This window comes from Pezoporus flaviventris, unplaced genomic scaffold, assembly GCF_033815535.1.
Source record: "Pezoporus flaviventris isolate CSIRO_AGI_PZ_B2104156 unplaced genomic scaffold, CSIRO_AGI_Pfla_v1 ptg000001l, whole genome shotgun sequence".
NCBI classification, from domain to species: domain Eukaryota; kingdom Metazoa; phylum Chordata; class Aves; order Psittaciformes; family Psittacidae; genus Pezoporus; species Pezoporus flaviventris.
The window spans coordinates 50,702,882-50,723,754 of NW_026892549.1; the positions used below are offsets into that span (position 1 = coordinate 50,702,882).

Here is a 20,873-nt window from a genome sequence, read left to right on the forward strand (position 1 = left end):
TCTTATGGTGACAGGCAAAGTTGGGCTTGTTCAGCCTGGGGGTTCCAAGGAGACCTTAGAGCAGCTCCCAGTGCCTAAAGGGGACCCACAAAAAAGCTGGAGAGGGACTTTTACAAGGGCCTGTAGGGACAGAACAAAGGGGAATGGCTTTAACCTGACAGAGGGGAGATGTAGGTCAGGAAGAAATTCATCCCTGTGAAGGTGCTGAGGCACTGGCTCAGGTTGCCCAAAGAAGCTGTGGCTGCCCCATCCCTAAGTGTTGGAGGGAGGATGCTACTGCCTGAAGTCTCCTGAAAATACTTAACAGATCACACAATTTCAGAGAGACAGGTCTGTAATGCAAATTAGTAAATATCGTGCTCGAAGGCCTACAAGGTGATGCTACCTGCCAATAACTTTTAGTTACAGTTAACTGGAAGGTCATGGGGCACTGACATAACATGCAATTATTTTAAACCACATTATTAAAAGCAGTTTCCAGAGAACTTCGATCACTCTGAGGGGTTTTACAAACATTAGTAAAGATTTATCCCTTCCACTCACAGTCATGTGTATCTATGTAAGCTACAAAACACTCCAGTAAGGACGGAAGCTCGACAGGAGAAAAATCAGACCTTATCTGTTAGCGATGCCAGAGATTACTTAAAATTCATGCTTCTCTGTATCGTTATTAATTGGCAGCATTGTTAAAAAACACTTCCAGTTCTGTCTTTAAAACGTGTGCTTCTTGGAAAGTTCTAATGTCCAAAGAAGCATAGACGTGTATATCTCCCTCCTGCCCATCAGCATCACACTATAGTGCAACCTTAAAATAACCATGACCGTTTCTGATAGAATATGGAAAATATGTTCTTCAAGATTAAGGCTCTAAAAGCTTAAGAATTAACATGGGCACCAAGTGGGGAAAACATTTCATATCAAAATTTTGAATTAATTCTTCAGGGTTTTTTCCCCAGAACTGTGTAGGAAAAGGCTCTCATTTTGGCAATGAAAACAAACCTGGATTAAAACTAAAGATGCTTTTTTCTGATGCTTTAATTTCTTTCTTCCGTACTTTGTACAATGAACAAAAAGATACATAAATCAGGGCAAAACTGCTATGGATAAAAAGAGAGAAAAAGATCATGAGACAAAATGTGGAATATGATAGGTTTGGGGCTCAAAGCTATTTTTGAAAAATCAGTTTAATCTAGTTTTTAATATAGTTCTTAGAGAATCAGTCCATATCCTGATGTTAGAAAAGTTGAAAACTGTTGAGTAAAAGACTTGCATTGAAGAACTGCACTGCAAAAGGCTACAGTGAATCACTGAGGAAGACATGCTGCCTCTTAAAAACAGAAACAATTTCTCTCTCCAAGTCATGCACCAGTGTTGTGCATCTTTAACCTAAAACCCAGACACCTGCTCTTTTTAGATTTGATGGCAGTAAGGAAGATACAGATATAGAGAAAGTATAGGTCTAGAACAGAATTTTATTTGATTCTTGAAAGTTTCATGCAACAAATCTCATTTTCTTTAATGATCCTTGCCGAGCTTTCTGATGACAAATTAAAATTCACAAGTAAAAGGACGTGTAAGGCTAGCACCATAAGAGGAATACTCTGCTCCTTACAAGACTATTTGATAGACAGTTATGAAAGAAAACAGAGGAAAAGAAACCTACGTGACCTCACATTTTCATTTTCAACATCCTAGATACTTCAATCTAAACATCAAGATACCACGACTCGTCTAGCGTATCTAAATAATTCATGTCCAGCAAAACTTGCTCTGTACAGTGAGAAATATTTAAGTGTCAAATAATAACTATCACAAAGTACCAGCTAATATGCAAGGTAAAAATTGTAAAGGTCCAGAAAAAGAAAAGAAGCAACAGAAATCAAAGTGAGGAATTTATCCCTCTCCCAGTCTTTTGCAGGTATGGTTATCATGTCTTGCTGCAAAGATTAAAACGTGAAACGGATGTGTGCTGGGTCTGTCTGGGGTGGGTTAAGTATCCTAACATTATCCTGCAATACCCTAATTTCATGGGTTGCATACTCAGATGTACTTACTCTCCTGTAGCAAGCAACTACAGGATTATATCAGACTTCAAATGTTTTTCCTTACTTTTGTATTCATTTTCAAAATTTGCTCGCTGTGGTCCTTACTGCAAGGTTTTCAAGATAGTGAACAGTTTTACAAACCTTCCAACATTTACCAAGCAGGGATTCTGATACAGGATTTAGGAGTTTCAAATGCCATGTTATTACATGCTGTCTTCTTAAGGCAATGGAGTAATCGTTTTGAAGTATCCTACTTTTGCATTACAAATTGATAGTAAGATTTCCTTCATAAACATCTCTAATTACATGTAAAATTATTTAAATTTTATTAAACTATTAAACCAACTCAATTAGTGAAAGAAGGGCTCAAGCTATGATCACAAGGAAGAGGCAACTTTTGGTCATAGTTAGGGAGATGTATCTTTTGTTTACTCCCACCTTTGAAGGTCATGTACATGGACTTTCAACAGTAACATTAAAGCAACCACTTAAAACCAATTATTTTGTATCCAAATCAGAGAAAAATATGCACTTTAATCCCAAAGCAAAACATGGCATAACCCAACCCAGCTGTTTTTTCGGCCCAATAACCATTAGCACTACACAACCTCCACTGCAGTAAATGCTGTTTTAATGAGGAGAGACACTGTTAATGCTGAACTACCCAGAGGAGCCTTCACAGCCATGAGCACTACATCACTTTACCACCAGGAGAGTAATGAGACTCTGAACTTTTCTTTATCTTTCCTTTATTTATGCTTGGACTTCCAGCACTGCACATCAGATACTCAGGGTCTTAATCTGTCCTGTATCAGACTGCAAAAATACAATGCTTTCTCAACTGTCCTTGCATCAACAAATCAGTCACATCCAACAAACCCTTCACTTGAGTAGTTACTTCTATCTAAAAATGCATCTCTCCTCTTAAGGATTTCAGCTAATGCTTCTGGCTTATAAAAGATTAAGTGCAATCAGTTACACTGAAAGTTTATAATGCAGTTCTTGATTGTATTTTCTGTGCACACATTTACATCAGGCACACAAGTTATATAAAACAGTTTGGAGTACAAAAATATGGTTATAACATAGGAGTACCAAATAGCACAGAATTAGAACAGTTTTATTACCATAACAATTTATATACAGACCCCCAAATTAACAATTTTTTAATTCTGAGTATTCTTCCCAAATTGACAACTGTAGCGTACACCCTAAAAAACTGCAAATTAACAACACAAATCTAGTTTAAACCTTACACTGTCTATGCAGCCTGCACCAATCCTCTCTTGCACACAAAAATGTATTATAAATAATTCTTTCACAAAATGTCACGTATGTTTTATTGCACATTGTACATGCCAATATCTAAAAGAAAGGCTCAAACCTTTCGCTTGATAACTGTTTAAATACCTAGCATCTACTTGTGTTATGAATACTATTCCATTTTTCAGGCTCTAATCTTAACTGATAATTTAAAAGAAAAAAGCAGAACAGAAAATACGCCTCGAACTGTATAGCCTTTGTGAAAGAAGCAAGCTTTTATAATTTTACTGATTTCTACTGTATAAAGTCATTAAAAACATCTGACCTGATTAAAATTCCTGTTTCAAAATTCTGCATTTTTATGATAAAATTATGCATACAACTGCTTGTATAATCAGTTTTGCAGAATTAGGTGTTCCTGTGCTGTAGTGACTAAAAGGTCAAGTTACATAGGTCTTAGTGTTAACTACATAAGTTAGTGTGTCAGCCTCCATCCTGCTGGTCTCCCCAGCAGTGACAAGCCAGGAGCCCTTCACACCACCACAATAGGAACTAGATGATCTCAAGGTCCTTTCGAACCCTAAGCATTCTATGATTCTATGACACTGGGCACAAATGGCCATCAAGCATCAAGGCCATGTGTAGTTCCTGTTAAGCAGATCCCTAGACTAAGGAATATGAGTAATTTAGCATTAATATGTAGGTTTATGGTATGCTGCACTAAAATATGACCGCTAAACAAAGAGAATGATCTCTGTATGACAGGTATGTTCCAGCTGGTAAAAACTCCTCAGTGGGTAAAAATCTGCATTTTGAGGGTTAAGACTCTGGCATGAACAAAAGGATTTAAAAGTCGATTGATCGAATGTTTTGCCAAGGGTTTCCTAAAGCTATTAGCCATCAACAGCTCCAGAAAGGGATAAAACCAGTAAAACCAAACAACTAAAATTGCACTATTACAAAGAAACAAGTCCGTGAAAGGGAGAGCCACCAGCTGCAGTTAAGGGACAGCCACCTCAAGAAGCCGATTGTTTTTTCGCTTGCAAGTTGGGATGTTGCCATTTTTCTGGCTGCCTTGTATAAACTTCACACACACTTTGTCTTGTCTGAACTGGACCAGGAACCTAGGAGAGGGAATAAGATACATTTTCATTAAAGGTGGAAAAAAAACCTCATAAATAGAATTCTTTTCCTGCTGGCTCTGAGCATCGCTCCAAAGATGTTATTTTCAGGTCTGCATTAATAAATGAGAGTTGGGGAATAAAAGAAATGCTGTATGTTATGGTATGGCTTGAACCTTCTTTAGGTAGTATACCTTAGTTATTGGTTTTTGCCGGTAACTGTGGAACTTATACAACAGGTAGTTTGCTATTCCTTCAGAAAGAAGGCAGTTTAAAACAGAATTTCTAACGTACCAGAAATGCAGCAAAGACTATTTCCAACTGCTTCACCGTCACCCAAAGGGACTTTTCTTTTTTCACAGAAAGAAGCTAAGTACTTCTACAGTAACACTGGGAGCACTCCTCCTGTTTTGTGCTTAATTTATTATGTAGCTGGTATTTTAGCAGCTCTCCTATTTCTAATTTACAGGCTCCTGCTCAGCAACTGGGAAAATACACTTCCTTTCCAGCAATGTCCAAATTGAGGTACTTCCTATTGTCTAGGATAAGTTAATTTGGATTTGACTCTTCACATTTTTTACTGGAAGAGAAATTTCATTGAATGTGGAGAATGGCTTAAAAAAATGTTTAAACTCCCCCTGTGAAGTCTCAAACCACTCACTGATCTGGATAGAGAGATTAAAAGCAGCAGTGAACAGGGCAGCGCTGCCCCTCAGCTCACATGCAGCAGTTGCTGACCTGAAAAGTCCTTTGTAACACAGCAGATTTTCCCTTTTAGCATCCTTAAAAAGTCCTCCAGCAGAGGCCAAAAACTTCAAAGAATGTGTTCTGCAGCCGGAAACCACAAATCAAGCTGATGGCAGAGCTCGGGGGAGGAAGTGGCCTCTGCTGTGCTGAGCTGCCCTTCGGTCCTGCTTTCCTGCTGCACAGCTCAGACACTCAAAGATTAACTTGTTCGCAGCCATGCAAGCATCCAGAAAACCTAAGTAGGTGTTATGGCCAGCATCTCTTGTCACCAGTGCTGAGTTTTCCTAGACCCATTGTTCCGGCATTATATATATAAACGGTATGCCTCTTACTAGACATACCCTTATTGAACAGTATTTTTGGTTCTACCAGCTCTCTTCCCCAAAACTAGTGTAGACTTGTCAAGATAAGGCCGTTTTCTCCTCAATCCCTAGCTGTGCTTGTATCTAAACTCTAGCAGAGAGAAAAAGAGTACTGCTTTACCAGTAACAGAGATGGAACTATAGTCTGGATAAACTCAACAGCAACACACACTTGAATGTTTTTAATCTGCAAGACAAGAGACGAAACCACATCCCAAAATGCAAGGCTTCCAGAAAGCAGACTGTTTTCCAGACCTAAGGCAGTCAGTCTAGACGAGCACAGTGCATGCTTAAACTTTGTTCTAGTAGTTTATTCCTTTGTAGCCATCATTAAACTAGAAACTTCCTGGAGACAGCCATGCTCTTTTAGATGTTAAAAACACACACCCTTGAGCAAATTAAATCACATCTGGTGACAGCACAAAGGAAAATGGCAGATGTCATTTTCAAGGAAGGAGAAAATTAGCCTTTAAATAAAACCTCAGATCTGAACAGATACAAACTGTACTCGCCATCATGACTCTAGAATGCAAGCAGTGCGGTGCAGCCAGAGAAAAGGTTCAATTTTTTTCCTACAGAAATTTTATTTCACTATTGTTAAAGTGTTCCAGATTTTCTTCTTTATTCATAATGAACAAAGCCACCAAATCAACACTGCTGTAACCAGGGGGCACTTCACACAACAAACTGAGCACATAACAATAGTGGAGGTACTCCTACTCAGCAGGCTTTAGGAGTTCACACACACACAAGCATTTTTATTCCATAGCTATAAACACTGCAAGGGCAGTCTTTATTAAGGCCAGAATATGAAACTGCACCAAGCAGAAAGAAATACTAATCTGAGATGCAACCTTTTTACCAAACAAAGCCTTTTAACAGCCAAAAACCCAAAACAACAGTAGGCAGTTCAAACACCATCAGCAGGAATTTTAAGAATACCATTTTCACCTTCACAAAAGATAAGGTAGACCTTTACAGACCTACATTATCACCGTGTGTGTTCTGTGTGTTTGGGGAGGAGCTTTTCATTCTGTTTATGTTGTTTTCACTAGAACGTGGCACCTACTGTCCAATGAACACCTCAGAAATTTTCAGTCATACAAAACACTTATCTCAAATGCCATCCTGCTTCATAACCCTATTCAAAACTGCCTTAAGAAAAGCGCATTTTCTCTAAGGACTTTAAAGGAAATGAGTAGACATTGAAAATTGGATCCTTATCTACAAGTATTCTGTCAAGAGAAAAGAACTGTAAGTTACATGACAGTGTTTTGTTTTTCTGACATTAGATACTTGACTTTTTAGCACGTTGCAAATGTACTTTTAAGCAAACAAGAAACATACTCATCAGATATCTCAATGTTGAGCTTCTGTTTGGTTTGGCTGAGAGTAGTGCGGTAAAGTTTAGTGGCCATTTCAATAAGGTGATCACTGCTTAGCAGGAAATCTCCTTTACCAGCTGCTTCTGAACCCTGAAATGGAAAGGGAAGGAGTTAGAAGTATCAAAATCTAGAACCTGGAAAATATTAAATGCCAGCCAACCAGGAGGTTTTACAAGGACTATTCTTGCCACATTGCAATGAAGCAACAGCCTCTTGCCTTGTAAATCAAAGAGAGAGATGCAGTGCAGTGTATAGGATCAAAATGCAAGTCACTCTCAAATAAACCACTAACCTGTTGAGGAAATTAAAAACTCCTTCTGACCCTAAAGGAGGGTTGCCTTCATTTGTCCTACAAAACTGTAGTGTTCCTGAACTCCTCTTCTGCTTATGCCCCAGCAAGCTCACAGTATTTTCACAAAGGAACAGAAAGCAATTACCAACGCCAGTATTAGGATGAAGGCAGTCAGTATGAAAAGACATTACATATGATGTTCTTCAAATCCATTTAAGCTACAATACAAATGCCAGCTTAATGATTTTAGCAGAGCAATGCTGACAGTGCAGCGAGCAAATATAGCACTGAACTAAGTTCCTTAGAACTGAGTAACTGAATTAGCTGTGCCATAACATGGATTTCTTGGCATCCCATAAAGAAAAGAGAGATATTCTGCCAATGTGTCAGGAAGAATTATATGAGCAGCTAAAAAGGAAAACACTGCCACAAAGAATCTGAGGCAGATTAAAGGCCCGTATTACCAATGGAAAACTCCAATCCTGAAGAGGCTACAGTGAAATATGAAGTCTGATTTTCACAAGTAAATGATCATTCTTAATGTAGTAACTGTTCTCATCTGACTTCAGTAGTTTTATATCAAAGTTTTTGCAGATGTGCCAAAATTCAATAAATTTCTAAGCCTATAGGCTGACCACTAAAATTTAACAATACAAGGCAGTTGATAAACATGTTTTGCACCACTGCATGCAAACCAGTCATATGATTGTATTATAAAGTTGTAACTGACCTCCTTGAGGTGCACTGCAAAGAAGCCATCATTCTGGGAGCTCATGGACACCTTGGTAACATCTCCCAGTGGAACCTCTGACTTGATATTCCCAGATTTTTGATCCGCAAGAAGAACGTTATTTTTGGTTAATAAGAAAATTCTGGATGTAGCCTGTGAAAATACGACAATGCCAACCATTACCTACACAGAGAGAGAACTAGTCCTTATTGAGCAGCTACTAAGACTATAAGCAGTTCACAGTGTTAATAAGCTTGGACCATATTAATAAATATGAACATTTGATGTTCAGTAAAAGCTGCAGATCAGTTAAAATCGGGTCCAATTTACTTAAGCGTCTAATTATAGACTGAGAAGCTTAGCTCATTTTGGCACCTATGCTTAGCTGTAAAGAATTCCTTTAATTTCTAGCTTATAGAATTCAGAAACTGAAACTCAGAAACTATGTAAATATGTAAAAAAAGAAGAATAACCTCATTTCTCATGCTCTGTCAATCACCAGAAAACCAATTGTACCTTTTCAGTGATAGACAATTCAGGACTAAGCCTCACTATTTACTGTTATTCACCAAAATTCTGCTGCAGAACAGAAATGATGTAGGTATTTTCAATGTTATGTTCTCATCCCTTTATTGGAATTATTCTTCAGGAGGATAATCATTCATATTTTCAAACAGCAAATATTTGTAAAGCATGAATGTGAGTTCTTAAATTTATCTTAGAAAGTATAAGAAAGAGAAAAGAGAACATGGCTTTTTCTCCTATAAAACTTTAAATAATGAAATCTTAATTATTTATACTAAGAAGTAGCTGTCTTAAACACACAGAACCATAGCTCATTACTACTGTTATTATTTTTTAATCTTGAATGCCGTAGCCTATGCAAGTACAGGAAAGATACTGTCTTCACTTAATTAGTTTCTTCTAAACTGGAAAATTAACTTGGCATCAACAACAGACAACCTAATTTCACTCCTACAAAAGCATATGACATCTACTTCTGAGAAGTTGAGATCTACTACTTCTAATATTTAGACAGATATGGGGAAAACAATTACATTTACTCAAGTAGGATAATACTTCCAGTTTTAATAAGTGTAATTTAAATGCAAAACAAGTTCTTTGTTGGCAAAATAAAACAGTACCCAGCATATTTAACAGCTTTATTCAAATGATACAAGAAACTTGCCTCTTCATTCCAAAATTATCAATCAGAAGACAGGCAAAGCTGGCAGAGTATGCCACTTACAAGTTTAAAACCTAACAAAATGTGATAATCAGGAGCTTGAATGACAGTGTGAACTTTGAAAGGTTATATTTTCTAAATACTTGAACAAGAACAATATTCTCCAAATATTTATTTTCTTCAATTGGTAAATATAAGAGCTAGGTCTGTGAATTGGTCCAGTCTGTTTCCAGTTGAGGAGATGCCTTTTCTGTTTGGAAAAGTCACTGAAAACTACAAACCCAAACAAGATTTTAGTAATATTTACATAAATTTAAAACCTAAATCCAACATTTCCACTCTTGCCCTAAGAAAAAAGCATTAAAAAAAAAATCCTCAGGCTTTTACAAGACAGAAACAAAGTCTCCATCTTAGTTCATTTGTAACAAAAATGATCTACTCTTCCGGATAAAACAGTTCAATTTTATTACCTTCCCATTAGCTCTATTGATCTTATTCACAACTTCTGCAATGATGATCTTTTCATCCACAGCATCTTTAAGTTTTTTGTACTTGGGGTTCTTGCTGATTTCCAAGTAAGCTCCTTGGAATGGCTGCCCGACACTGCCCAACAAAAAAAGACATAGGAAACATGAGTTAAATATGAATCTCAGGGAAGAAGCAAACCTTATTAAACCACCATGCTCTGATTTGGGCTTCATGGAGCCAGGAGATACACCAAATACCATTTTCCATGACTCCATACTGTTGGAAGCTCACTTAAGCTGTGATATACTCTCTACCAGGAAAAGTAATTTGCTGCATCAGTTTTAGCGAACGAATACTGTGAACAGCCCCAAAACCTTTACTCACAATTTCTCCCTGTTTTAAACAACAGCAGTGCAAAATAATTTGCTACTGTCTAACAGAGTAATCAGGAGAATACATAACTGAATGCAAACAGAGCTTTTAACATGGTGTGCATTTTTGCAGTGTAATTGTCCTCCATCCTGCTGAGAAGCTGAGAACTGCAGTGCCCTGCTCAGCCACAAGACTCTCCAGTTCAGTACCACTGCTTACTCAAGTGAGGTGGTGTTAACATTAATTTGTGCCATTCAGCCATCCTACATCAGCTGAGAATAACTTGGGAATTGCTACAGAGTAGTGTGGATATATCTCCCAGCATGTTATCCCAGGGGATAAGAGAAAGGAGGAGGTGGAGGGCTAGAAACAGTATATGTATTGGACACAGAATCCTGCATACATTTACAGCACAGTGATAGTGAATGAAGAGAAATTTATCACCAGAGACAGTAATAGGATTTTCTTTTTTTGCCTTTGCTTTGGAAACATTTTCCAATCAAATGGGCCAGATTGCTACAGGTGTAAGACACAAGTACATCCTTGAATATGCAATCAATTTTGTTTTAAAAACACCCAATAACTGTCTCTGTGAAAACAGGGAATAGTAGGACTGACACCTTTGCCCTTTCTCAATACTTCAGAGTGACGGACAAGAACTTGCCTTCAAGATCTGTTTGTTAAATGTGTATCAGCTCTTGTCAAGACTTGCTGCACCTGCAAATCACCTCACCTTTATCCACCTCAGGGTTATTCAGGAAGAGCTTTGCTATCAGTTGAGAACTGCTGACTGCAGTTGCTGCTCGCTTTGTTTGGAAGTCACTTTAACTAATCACTTTGATTAAATTACAATCAAAGGACTAAATGCAAAGTGCTTTGACTGTAATTTAATCAAAATTACTCCAGATTGTAATTTAATCAAAAAAATCCACAACCAGAGCCCAAGAGGAACCAATATATTATGTGTAATAGCACTACCTTTGTAATTGCATCTCTGGCACGCAGCAAGATGGGAGAGAAAACGAATGCTGCTAGTATTTCAGTACTCATTAAAAAGTTCCTTTCTGTTCTTAAATAATTATATTATACACAAAAATTATCCACATCCTATGAATCATTATCATGCTAACTACCCAGAAACTTTATACACTAAATTCCTCCACCCTTAGGCTGATAAAAAGCTCCAACAAGAGCTAATCAGCTCTGAATAAAAGGCAAAAAGAGACAGAAATGTTTCTAAATTAGTGCAGGGTGGGGAAAGCATTCTAACTTTCTACCACATTGGAGCTTTAGGGTTTTTTTGGTTTTATTAATTAGCATTATGAAACCATAGCCACCAAACCAGTAGATTCTCTGTGGACTTTGTCCCTAATCAAACTATGACAAATCACAAGCTAAAACTCAAATGAATCAGCAGTTACTATCATATATACCACTTCAGAATGTCTTGGATAAAAGGTTCTCAGATATATGTTTTGTTTTATAATATTTCACTGTTTGGTCTTGGTGTAAAAGGTACCAAACCAATTATATAAATAAAATTCCTTCCTTCCCAAGGAGCTCTATGCTGATCAGATCTACACTGACTCAAACAAAAAAAAAAAAACAACCTTGCTCCTAGAGAAGTCCAAAGGCAGCATCTTTCTCTTTTCTCAGCAGCATAAAAAGACATCCCAAAGGAAATAAGGAGCAAACCACAAGCTAACATATACAGCCATTAAATAAGTTATCTACTGAAAGGAAGAAAGGGAAACATACACTGAGCCTGTAAGAGGAAAAAAGGAAACGTTTCAGTTACACAAACCAAAACTAATAAATTACAGACACACAACTAAGCAGAGCTTGTCCATGCATGGAACTGCTCCCATCAATGCATGAAGATTCCTGATCCTTCCTCTACTGAACCTTGCTTCTTGTTTTACAATGCCTTGTTCCTGCTCAGCTCAAACTATGGCTTCTGAAAGAAAATTCTCCTGAGATGGACAAGACCTTTGTTTAAGAAAAACAGAGTTCTGGTGCTCCTATATTTGTCAGTTTTATCGACGCAAAAGAAGTACATTCCTTATGCAACATCAGATACTACTGAGTAATCAGATACTACTTTGAGTAATGCTAGATCTGCAGACTGCAATGACAAGAATTTATCAGTTTTTAGGAACTCAGTAACCAGAGAAACCAAAAAACTTATTTGCAAAGATTATACATTTTTAAAAAGCCCCCTTCAAATTTTTAAGCACTTTAAGTATATATATTTTTAAGTATCCTTTTAAATAGATACATACCAATGATCTAACTCTTAAATTACCTAGTCTTCACATTAGAGCATTATGGTGAATGCACTGAGTCTGAACTAAGAGAATTCCCTGGCACACCTCATCTGAGAGTGACATGGTCACTTACAGCCTTCCAATTCACTCTACATTTATTGGTTGCAGAAACCAGCATGATGGAAACTAGGGGAAAGGGTGAGAGTTATTCCCTTCTGTAAGTTCTCCAAGCTTTTACAATGTGAAGAGGTCATGGAGGGTTAGAACAACAGAACATCATGGCTTCTGGACAGAAGTGCTCAGTATCACAGGATTAGTGGGCTGCAACAACATCTGTGTTAGAAGCAAACTGAGGTCAATTTGCAGGATTGTAAAGTAAAATGATGGAGGGACATCATCAAACAAGGAAAATGCACTTTACTGCTTAATATAAAAAGCAAAATCTTGCTTGGTTTCCTAAATCTATGTATGGATATTGACTTTATTGTACACTAGAAGCAGTAGAATAAGTCATTACCTGGCTGGATATAAAGCCTTCTTGTCCTTGAAAAGTTCACTTGCTTCCAGTTTTTCTTCATATATAAGCTTCTGCTGATCTGTGAATTGGTCTCTGTACTTTTTACACTACAAAACACAATATATTAAGCAAACCCAAAAATTATCCTTCCTGATCTGATCTGAAGCAGCAGCACCACAGACTCGTGTTTGCTTATTGCTCAAGATGCACATTCCTTGTATAGTTCTGAAGTGACTCAGCTCCATCCTACATGCCACTGTAACACAGTAAGAGGCAACAGAGGTGGTTTTCTCCTCACCCATTCTAGATAGTTCTGAATTACACCAAAACCAGCGTCTAAACTGTCTCAATTTAAGCATGTTGCGTTTGAACACAAGCTTATTATATCAGATACCAGTCACTGGAAGACTGTGCTAAAAAGGTTTACAGAAACATAAACATATATATATACATATATATATAGTTCCACCATTGTGGAAGTTTATGTAAGAAAGAACAAAACACAGCTGAGAGAATGAATTTTGCAGGCTCAGTAAGAAAAGCTGTTCCTTGACAATTCACAGAAAACACAGCCCACAAGACCAGTAAAACAAATCATCGGCACTTCTACAGATTCTCAGTGTTTTCTCTATCCAAAGATCCAAACCAATTCTCAGCTAAACACAGTTCTTCAGTAAAAAAATCCAGCCAGTACTTCCAGTGCTGGCCTAAGACCTAGCCCCAGTCCTGGCCACGGTCACAAGTATTATAAGCTACCAATTAACAGGCAACAGGCGTACAGTTTTACTGTTACGTTAAAAGCTGATGGCAGGAAGCAATCCTCCCTCCTCAGCCCCAGAAAGCAGTAGGCAGGATAGTTATACCCTTGCAGGCCAAAGATAATGATCAAAATCCATACATCTTCCAAAGTAATAAAATCATCCGGGCTGGAACGGGAAGAAATACATCCTAAAAATAGGCCCTTCATGAACAAAACTATTGGAAATCATGATGAAGTTCTGTATAGACTGGACTAGGATGTATCCTACCCTCCACAAATGGAAAATCCTCTTTAGCTCCTTGTGAGTTGAGTCCAAGAAAAGGTAAGGTCTTGCTGGCCAGTTCTTATCTATTGGTGATAAAGAAGGCATCTTATTCTTCATTTCCAGGAAGTATTTTTGCATCTGTGACAAAATTAAAGCAAGATGTTTTAATAATGTTCAAATACCAGAGTTACTGATATAAGGAAGGAAAAGCAGATGCTCTGTGATTAAAAGCACAGCCACCAAACTCAACTCTCAGCTTTCACAAACCTGGATATGGATTTAAGATGCCAGGTATACTGAGAACTGCAGATTTAGATACCAATGCTTAGTTAGTACCCTTCCCATACCTTCAAAACACTACCACTATCCTTTCCTTACAACAGCTGACTATTTGTCAATTTTCCATATGCTTAGCTTAGACATTTCCTTACAAAGACTATTAACGCCATAACACAGCTGTTACTTTTGCTATCAAACAAAAACTTCAAAACACAGAAAATGCAATGTGCTTCATGCAGATATATACATACAAGTCTCTGAAGGGTAAATTCATAGATTTTTCTTCCAGCATTGGCTCTGAAGAATTTCCTGTACTCTCTACGGACCTAAAAAATTAAACAAACCCTTAAAGTGAATACAACACATGAATCCCTTTGTACAGGCGCTGTACTATAAAGTTCTATGGCAGAAAATACTAAAAAGGCACATAAACATGCACAGTGTTCCCTGAAATAGGAACAATAACTGGGTACACTTAAAATATATGAACCAGACCATGGACTGAGTGGTCAGAAAGTCACCTCGGCTGAGCACAGTCATTTGCAAATTCAACAGACAATGTGGAATGCTTTCCTCTGAAAAGGTAACCTATTAAAATATTGTTGAATTCACAGCATGAATTATTTTCATGGGGTTTTGCATAAAGTTAGATTGGATAAAGTGAGATATCAACAGTGCTAGATATTTTATTGTGTCTAAAGTGACACTGAGCTGATGTTAATTACATAATTGACTGGTTAAATATTTCTGATTTTTCTCCTTTGAGATTCTTAATACACAGAGTTTCTGTAAGGGTGGGTTTTTTTTTTCCAGAGCAGACTTATGCATGAAAAATCTCTTTTCACACAAGCAGTCTTTGTCCCAAAAGGAAAATAAGATTTTGCTGCCATGTAAGAGCAAAGAATCAACACAAAGGTTGCTTGATATCAGCAAGCTTGATATTTACTACTGAAATTTACTTACAACAAGGAATCACTGAGAACCATTTTGCAGGTGACACCCATTTTTAATACATGCTGGCAAATCCAAGTTTCAGAACACTTGTTTTCCCCTTCATATTCCTAAGAACGCTACTTAGCAGACTACCTATATTCCTCCCTGCAGAAAGCGCAATCTGAGCACAACTGGTTTGCAGTTTTATGTGGAGCCCAAGCTCACATAAAGTTAGCTGAAACATCCCCCAGCTTTCCCCAAACTTTGGCACAGCAGCAACACACCTGTTACAGGTTTAGAGCAAAAACCAGGGAAAACATTGTAGTTTTACTTCATTTGCCCCACAGCAAATTTAGCGGTTTTAGCTACTCGCTGTGTGCTGCCGAGTTCACTGTAACCAGAAAGTAAGGGAAAACCCATAGAAGAAAAACCCACATCAACTTGTAAGAAAAAATTTGCTTGGCTTACCCTGGCACACCTTCTGCCCTATACTGAGTGTCATGCATTTTAAGATAAGCCAGCATTTTGGAAGCAAGAATCTGTCACCATTCTGGGATTAACACACACACACCCGATAAATGGATTTTGTTTAATTACAGATTAAAATGCACCAACATGACTGGCAGCATTCAGTCGTCATCATTCTATGCAAATACAGCACATAATTTTTTCCTCCTCACTTTGTAGGAAAAAATTATTAGAGTTCTTATTCACTGATTTTGTGTAAGGTTTAGTGCTCTATAATTAGTGTACATCCATTACTACTTATTCAGGGATGGAAATTAACACACTTAAAGCCACTCCAACCACAATCATCCCAAATCTCACCATGTTCTCACAGACCCTCTTTAATGCTGTTGCTTTATATTATTCTCCGTGAGCTGCAAAGTGTGCAAATTAGTTTGGAACAAAGGGACTAATCTACACCCACATGTCCTATTGGCGCTGGAGGGAAGCTGCAAAGCAAGCACTGAAAAATGCAAGCCGTTCCAGAAAAGCCTAAATCTGGAAAGTATCACAAATGCTATTAAAATACACTTACCGTACCATTAAAAAACCCCCAACCCTCAATAATTAATAGTTTAATCTTGATCACTTGTATCAACTTTAAATCTTTAGTTTCATATGTCATGGTTGAAAATACTTTGACATCTAATAAGAACTGTCTGTGGCAACAGTGATATATTGTAATTACAGACTATGTTCTCATTCAGAAAAATCTGCGTATTTTAGGTGAGATGGTAATGCTGCTTACACTAGTAAAAAATACATTGAAAAACCACACCACAGACAGGCAAAAACATATTTCTGCTGTAATGTGCCTTAAAGATTTTGGTTTCATCAGTTTTCATTTAAATGCTGCTGTTTGATATGAAACAGCCTCTGAGTTCTCAGCAGGGACATATTCTTGTTTTAAAGTCATAAAACCAGACCCACTTTGGCAGAAGTACCCACAGTGTGATTCTGATCTGCAGAGTGACTTCTTAAAACGGCTCCTTTGTATTTCCAGCTCTGGCTTCCATGTATGTATTGTAATGGATGTTTTTATATACATAATATACATATATATAATTGTTTTGTAATTATTTTTCCCACTCCAGCATTGTTAGAGTAAGTATGAGAATATGAGAGCTGGACTTTGCATTATCGAATTAATTATTCCCTTTTATATTCCTGAAGTCTACAATATCCCTAATTAGCAAAAGTGACACCCGGCCAAGCAAAACTGATTCAGATTTCCACAGTTCTTCAAGACTGCATCTGTCAAACTATGTTTGAAAACTGTATGATGTAAATTATCTGGGAGCAGACCTGAAACATCTCAAGATGCCATTTTCATAGTCTATTTACAGACCAGAACTACACTTTTCCAGATTACAAATGTGTTTTCTTTTGCCAACCAGCCTTTGAAAGCAAGGGATAAAAAACAAAAGACCCTCGTACATCTCAGTTTTTCTAGGAATTCATGGCTGCCACAAGCCATAGGTAACTGCATGCAATGCCATGCCCTAAAAACGATGATGGAAGCAACAGGACAGTATCAATTGCTTTACACCATGCCCTTGACACTGGGGTCAGGGGTCTAACATGAGCAGCAGTGAGAGTCAGACAGCTCCACCTTACTTCCCATTCAAACAAGCAGAGGTCACAATAAGAAAATACATCCTTGTAATCTTTCCTTATAGGATATTTGCCAATGTAGGTCAGGTTTATAAGTCAACAACCGTGACAGAGTCCCTTTAATCTGCCATTTGTCTTTCACTTGAAAGCTGAAATTCCTGATTCTAAATTAAATTCCTGATTCTAAAAACCAGATGCCCAAATACTGCTGTAAATGAGGCATTTTCAGCTTATGTATTTTTGGTACAGTCCATGACAAAATTAAACAATGCCATTCTGTGTAAAAACCATCTCTACGAGTGAGCCCAGATAACTGCTTGTTTATTAAGTGTTAGTAAGGTGCCACACTTATTGAGTTCAAGTTGACAGATGGGAGTGTTTGAGAAAGTACCTTCAGTCCAAGCCAGTAAGCCCAAATGACTGCAACAGCATGCTTACGCCTAGCCTCCTCCTTCAAGCGTTTCAATTCCCTTCGAGCCTAAAAGGTTTAGATAGTGAACAAAAGAGACAGCCCGATGCAGATAGCACAACCACTAGGAAAAGGCTTCTCCCAAACAGAACAGCCAACTTACATTCAAGATACGGAAAGATGAAGAATAGCGTTTAACCTTTAAAACCCAATGTGTCAGTGTGAATTGGTGTGAAGCCACACGGGAGGTCAGTGGCAAGTAGCTATAACTTGATTCTAATGGAGACCTTTGCCTGCAGTTGCATGATCAAAATGATGTGTACAAGAATCAGTGTTTACTAACCTCCCTATCTGGTAACTTCCATTGGCAAGTGCTTGGGCAGAAAAGAATCAACTCTGAAACTATCTATGTAATGATGAATTACCAGTGCTCTATTGAAGGCTTTTATTCTGGAGGTTACTTTTTATTTTGATCTTTATGTAAAAGAAAAGTGTCTCCAGCCTGGTAAATTATGTCTGTCTTTATGGAATGAAAGGGTAAACTTCCCCGAACCTAGTGCCTTCTGCATGTACAAAGAGATAGGCACCTACCTACATTTTATCAATCATTCCCATTTTAGGAAAGCAGTTTGCAAAGTATTCTAAACACAAAGGCATGTGTGGACAACTTAACAGAATCTCACATTTTAGGAAACACCGGTATATTTGTTATTCAGTTATCTGATGATAAAAGTCAATTAAAACAAAGAGTTCCAGTATTAGAGGATCAGTCAGAGCAGTTCTATCCATGTATTTGCACTTGTCAAGTTCTGTGTTGTCAGCCAGACTTGTGCAACAGCAGTTCCAGCCTGTGCCAGTTACCTTTCTCTGATGTAGCTAGGAAGGTTAATTGGCATTAGGTGTAGGCCAAAGAATACCATATCAAAGAACATATTTTCACCCATCTGCTTGGAACAAAAGCTCCTACTATACAGTACTGTAAAAACAAGGACTCTGCCAAGCTAAGTGTTTGCCTGTCTGTGAAAAGGAAGAAAACTGAGGACTTGAGGTTCACAGCTTTTTTGCTTGTTTGCTTGGTTGGTTGTATTTGTTTGTTTATTTATTAATTTTTTGGTAAATCAAGCAATCTCTGATGAAAACTTTTAGAAACTTGTTTTAAATATTCCCCTGGGAAAAGAGAAAACATCACACCAAGAGCAAGTTTTATCTCTTATCAGACACAGTAATTATTTTTCTAATCTTAATTCAGTGTAATTATTTAAGGAATATTTAAGGAATAAGGAAGCGATTTTTAATGTGAGCCAATTGACAAAAATAGCTACTAAAATATGTTTAAAATTATCCAGATCTATTAAATGAGAAGCTTCCACACAGTTAACACTATTGCATCCACTTCCTGGATGTGCCCTTTTTGATTCTAAAGAAAACCTTAAACCTGTGAAAGTAAGTATCAGTTCTGCAGCACTGAGAAAATGCTTTTTGGTGAAACGACCTCTGGTTAAAAGTAACATAAATTATCAATATACTGCATTTAAACAAACACAGTGGAAACAGCGTGTCTGTACAATTACATAGCACCTAATTACAAGCTAGAACTGAAGAGTTTCAAAGTCTCTCTGGTATGAGGGAAATTCTGTACATTTGTTTGGATTCCCAGGGCTGCCATTTCATTAGAAATTTATTAGATTTATATCAAAATTGCAAAGGTCAAACTCAGCATTATACTCCAGATGTAACTTGAGCCCATTTCTCCACCTAGCTGGCAAGCTGTCCTGACAACATCCCCCCTCACACACACCTCCCCTAAATAATATCTGGAAAATGTTTTAAGCTTCATGTGTTTCCTGATCATAGTTTTCAACTAAATTATGAATTTATTAATCGAAACCATTAAATTTTTGACCACTAGTGAACAGCATTTCAAATGTTCACATAACCCACAACTGCAGGCTGGGGATTAGCAAGAATCTTTCAGTGGGACTTTGCTTCTGAAAACAAACAGCTGATGCTGGAATTCCTGGGATTTTTCTAGGACTGTAAGTTTAGAATTGCAAACTAACATAATTTTCTGCTAAAAGATCAGGTCGTAAAACCATGCTTCACTTGTACTGAGAGAAATTTTCTCACTGGTTCAAATCACAACCAGAGAATCAATTAAACCAATTAAAACTACAATTTAGTAGAATTTAAGAGTATTGGTTTGAACTTGTAAATGAAGCCTGCCCAGGGTGCAGAATATACAACCTGGTGAAAATCTCCATCGGACCACTGGTACAGTGTCACTGAAAGCACTTGTTAAGGGCAGGGGGAACACATCAAAAAACACAACCTTCTCCCCCCTCCCCCAAACCATGCTTTGCATATTTACATGTAGTTAAATGCATTTCCTAATTTGAGGATAATCTAATCTAGTAATTTTTAATCTAGTTTTATTGCTTGTTAGTGCAAATCACTACCTGGTTGCCATGCAAAGAATTTCCTACTCTACAAAAAACTGACATACAGAATGTTGTCAGATTTATTAAGTGTGGCATGGATGGAAATGAGAGGAATCAATGATCATGCTCTATTCAAATCAACTGTATTAGTCATTAATTCTCACCATCTACTACTGATTAAATGTTTCTATTGTTGGGTAATGGAGAGGGGCATGTGATATGTGCATGAAATACCTTATATCCAAGCCAGTAAGCCCAAATAACAGCAATAGCATGTTTATTTCTAGCCTCCTCCTTCAGTCGTCTCAGTTCCCTTCGCGCCTGTGATGCATTTGAAAATGGGATATAGAAAAGCTTAGGAAAGAAAAGGTTACTGCAAGTTCCCAATGGTGCAAGAAAGAGAGAAAGAAACCAGTCATTAAAACCAGCAAATACTAAAGCATGTCCCAGCTTCCCAGACTGCACCAGCTAGAACATGTTAGGAGCAAAGAGAAGCAGAAGTAAAAAATCAGCAGTTTAAGCCACTGAAAATATTCCCAGATAACTTTATCCTGAAGAGCCTTCTTCATTCTATCTACCTAGAGACAATTAAATGCACCATTTGTTACCATTTTCTTACCTGGGTACCATGCCAATAAGCAGCAATTATTGTGGCAGCCTCATTACAACGCTTCTGATGCTTAAGTTCCCGGAGAAGTTTCCGAGCCTGTAAACAATTGAAAAAGTTATTTTATTCAAAAAAATAATGATTTTAAACCAAGGCACTACAACCTGGAAATTAGGCAAAGCCAAAACACACCACCTCCAAATCCCCAAGCAAATAGAGTCATAAATGATACGCAGCCTAACATTCACTGCTCCAGAGAGGATTCTGTTCACAAGGGAGAGTTTGGGAGTGGTAGTTCAGGGGACC

At 37.6% G+C, this 20,873-nt stretch overlaps 1 protein-coding gene across 3 annotated transcripts in view; it reads right to left on the reverse strand.

Annotated features, from left to right (window-relative positions):
- Window positions 1-2,777: 2,777 nt before the first annotated feature.
- MYO1B (myosin IB) overlaps window positions 2,778-20,873 on the reverse strand; it is a 114,089-nt gene continuing 95,993 nt past the window's right edge. Inside the window, exons 22-31 of one of the 3 annotated variants that reach the window (XM_061457323.1) lie at window positions 20,580-20,666; window positions 20,195-20,281; window positions 17,505-17,591; window positions 14,311-14,385; window positions 13,784-13,918; window positions 12,756-12,862; window positions 9,602-9,734; window positions 7,946-8,098; window positions 6,886-7,013; window positions 2,778-4,432 (exon numbers count right to left, since the gene is read on the reverse strand). In XM_061457323.1, the coding sequence (XP_061313307.1) occupies window positions 4,309-4,432; window positions 6,886-7,013; window positions 7,946-8,098; window positions 9,602-9,734; window positions 12,756-12,862; window positions 13,784-13,918; window positions 14,311-14,385; window positions 17,505-17,591; window positions 20,195-20,281; window positions 20,580-20,666 (1,116 nt within the window). In that variant the 3' untranslated portion in view covers window positions 2,778-4,308. The remainder of the gene's footprint in view (window positions 4,433-6,885; window positions 7,014-7,945; window positions 8,099-9,601; window positions 9,735-12,755; window positions 12,863-13,783; window positions 13,919-14,310; window positions 14,386-17,504; window positions 17,592-20,194; window positions 20,282-20,579; window positions 20,667-20,873) is intronic. The other 2 variants (XM_061457332.1, XM_061457340.1) reach the window with 2 other exon arrangements.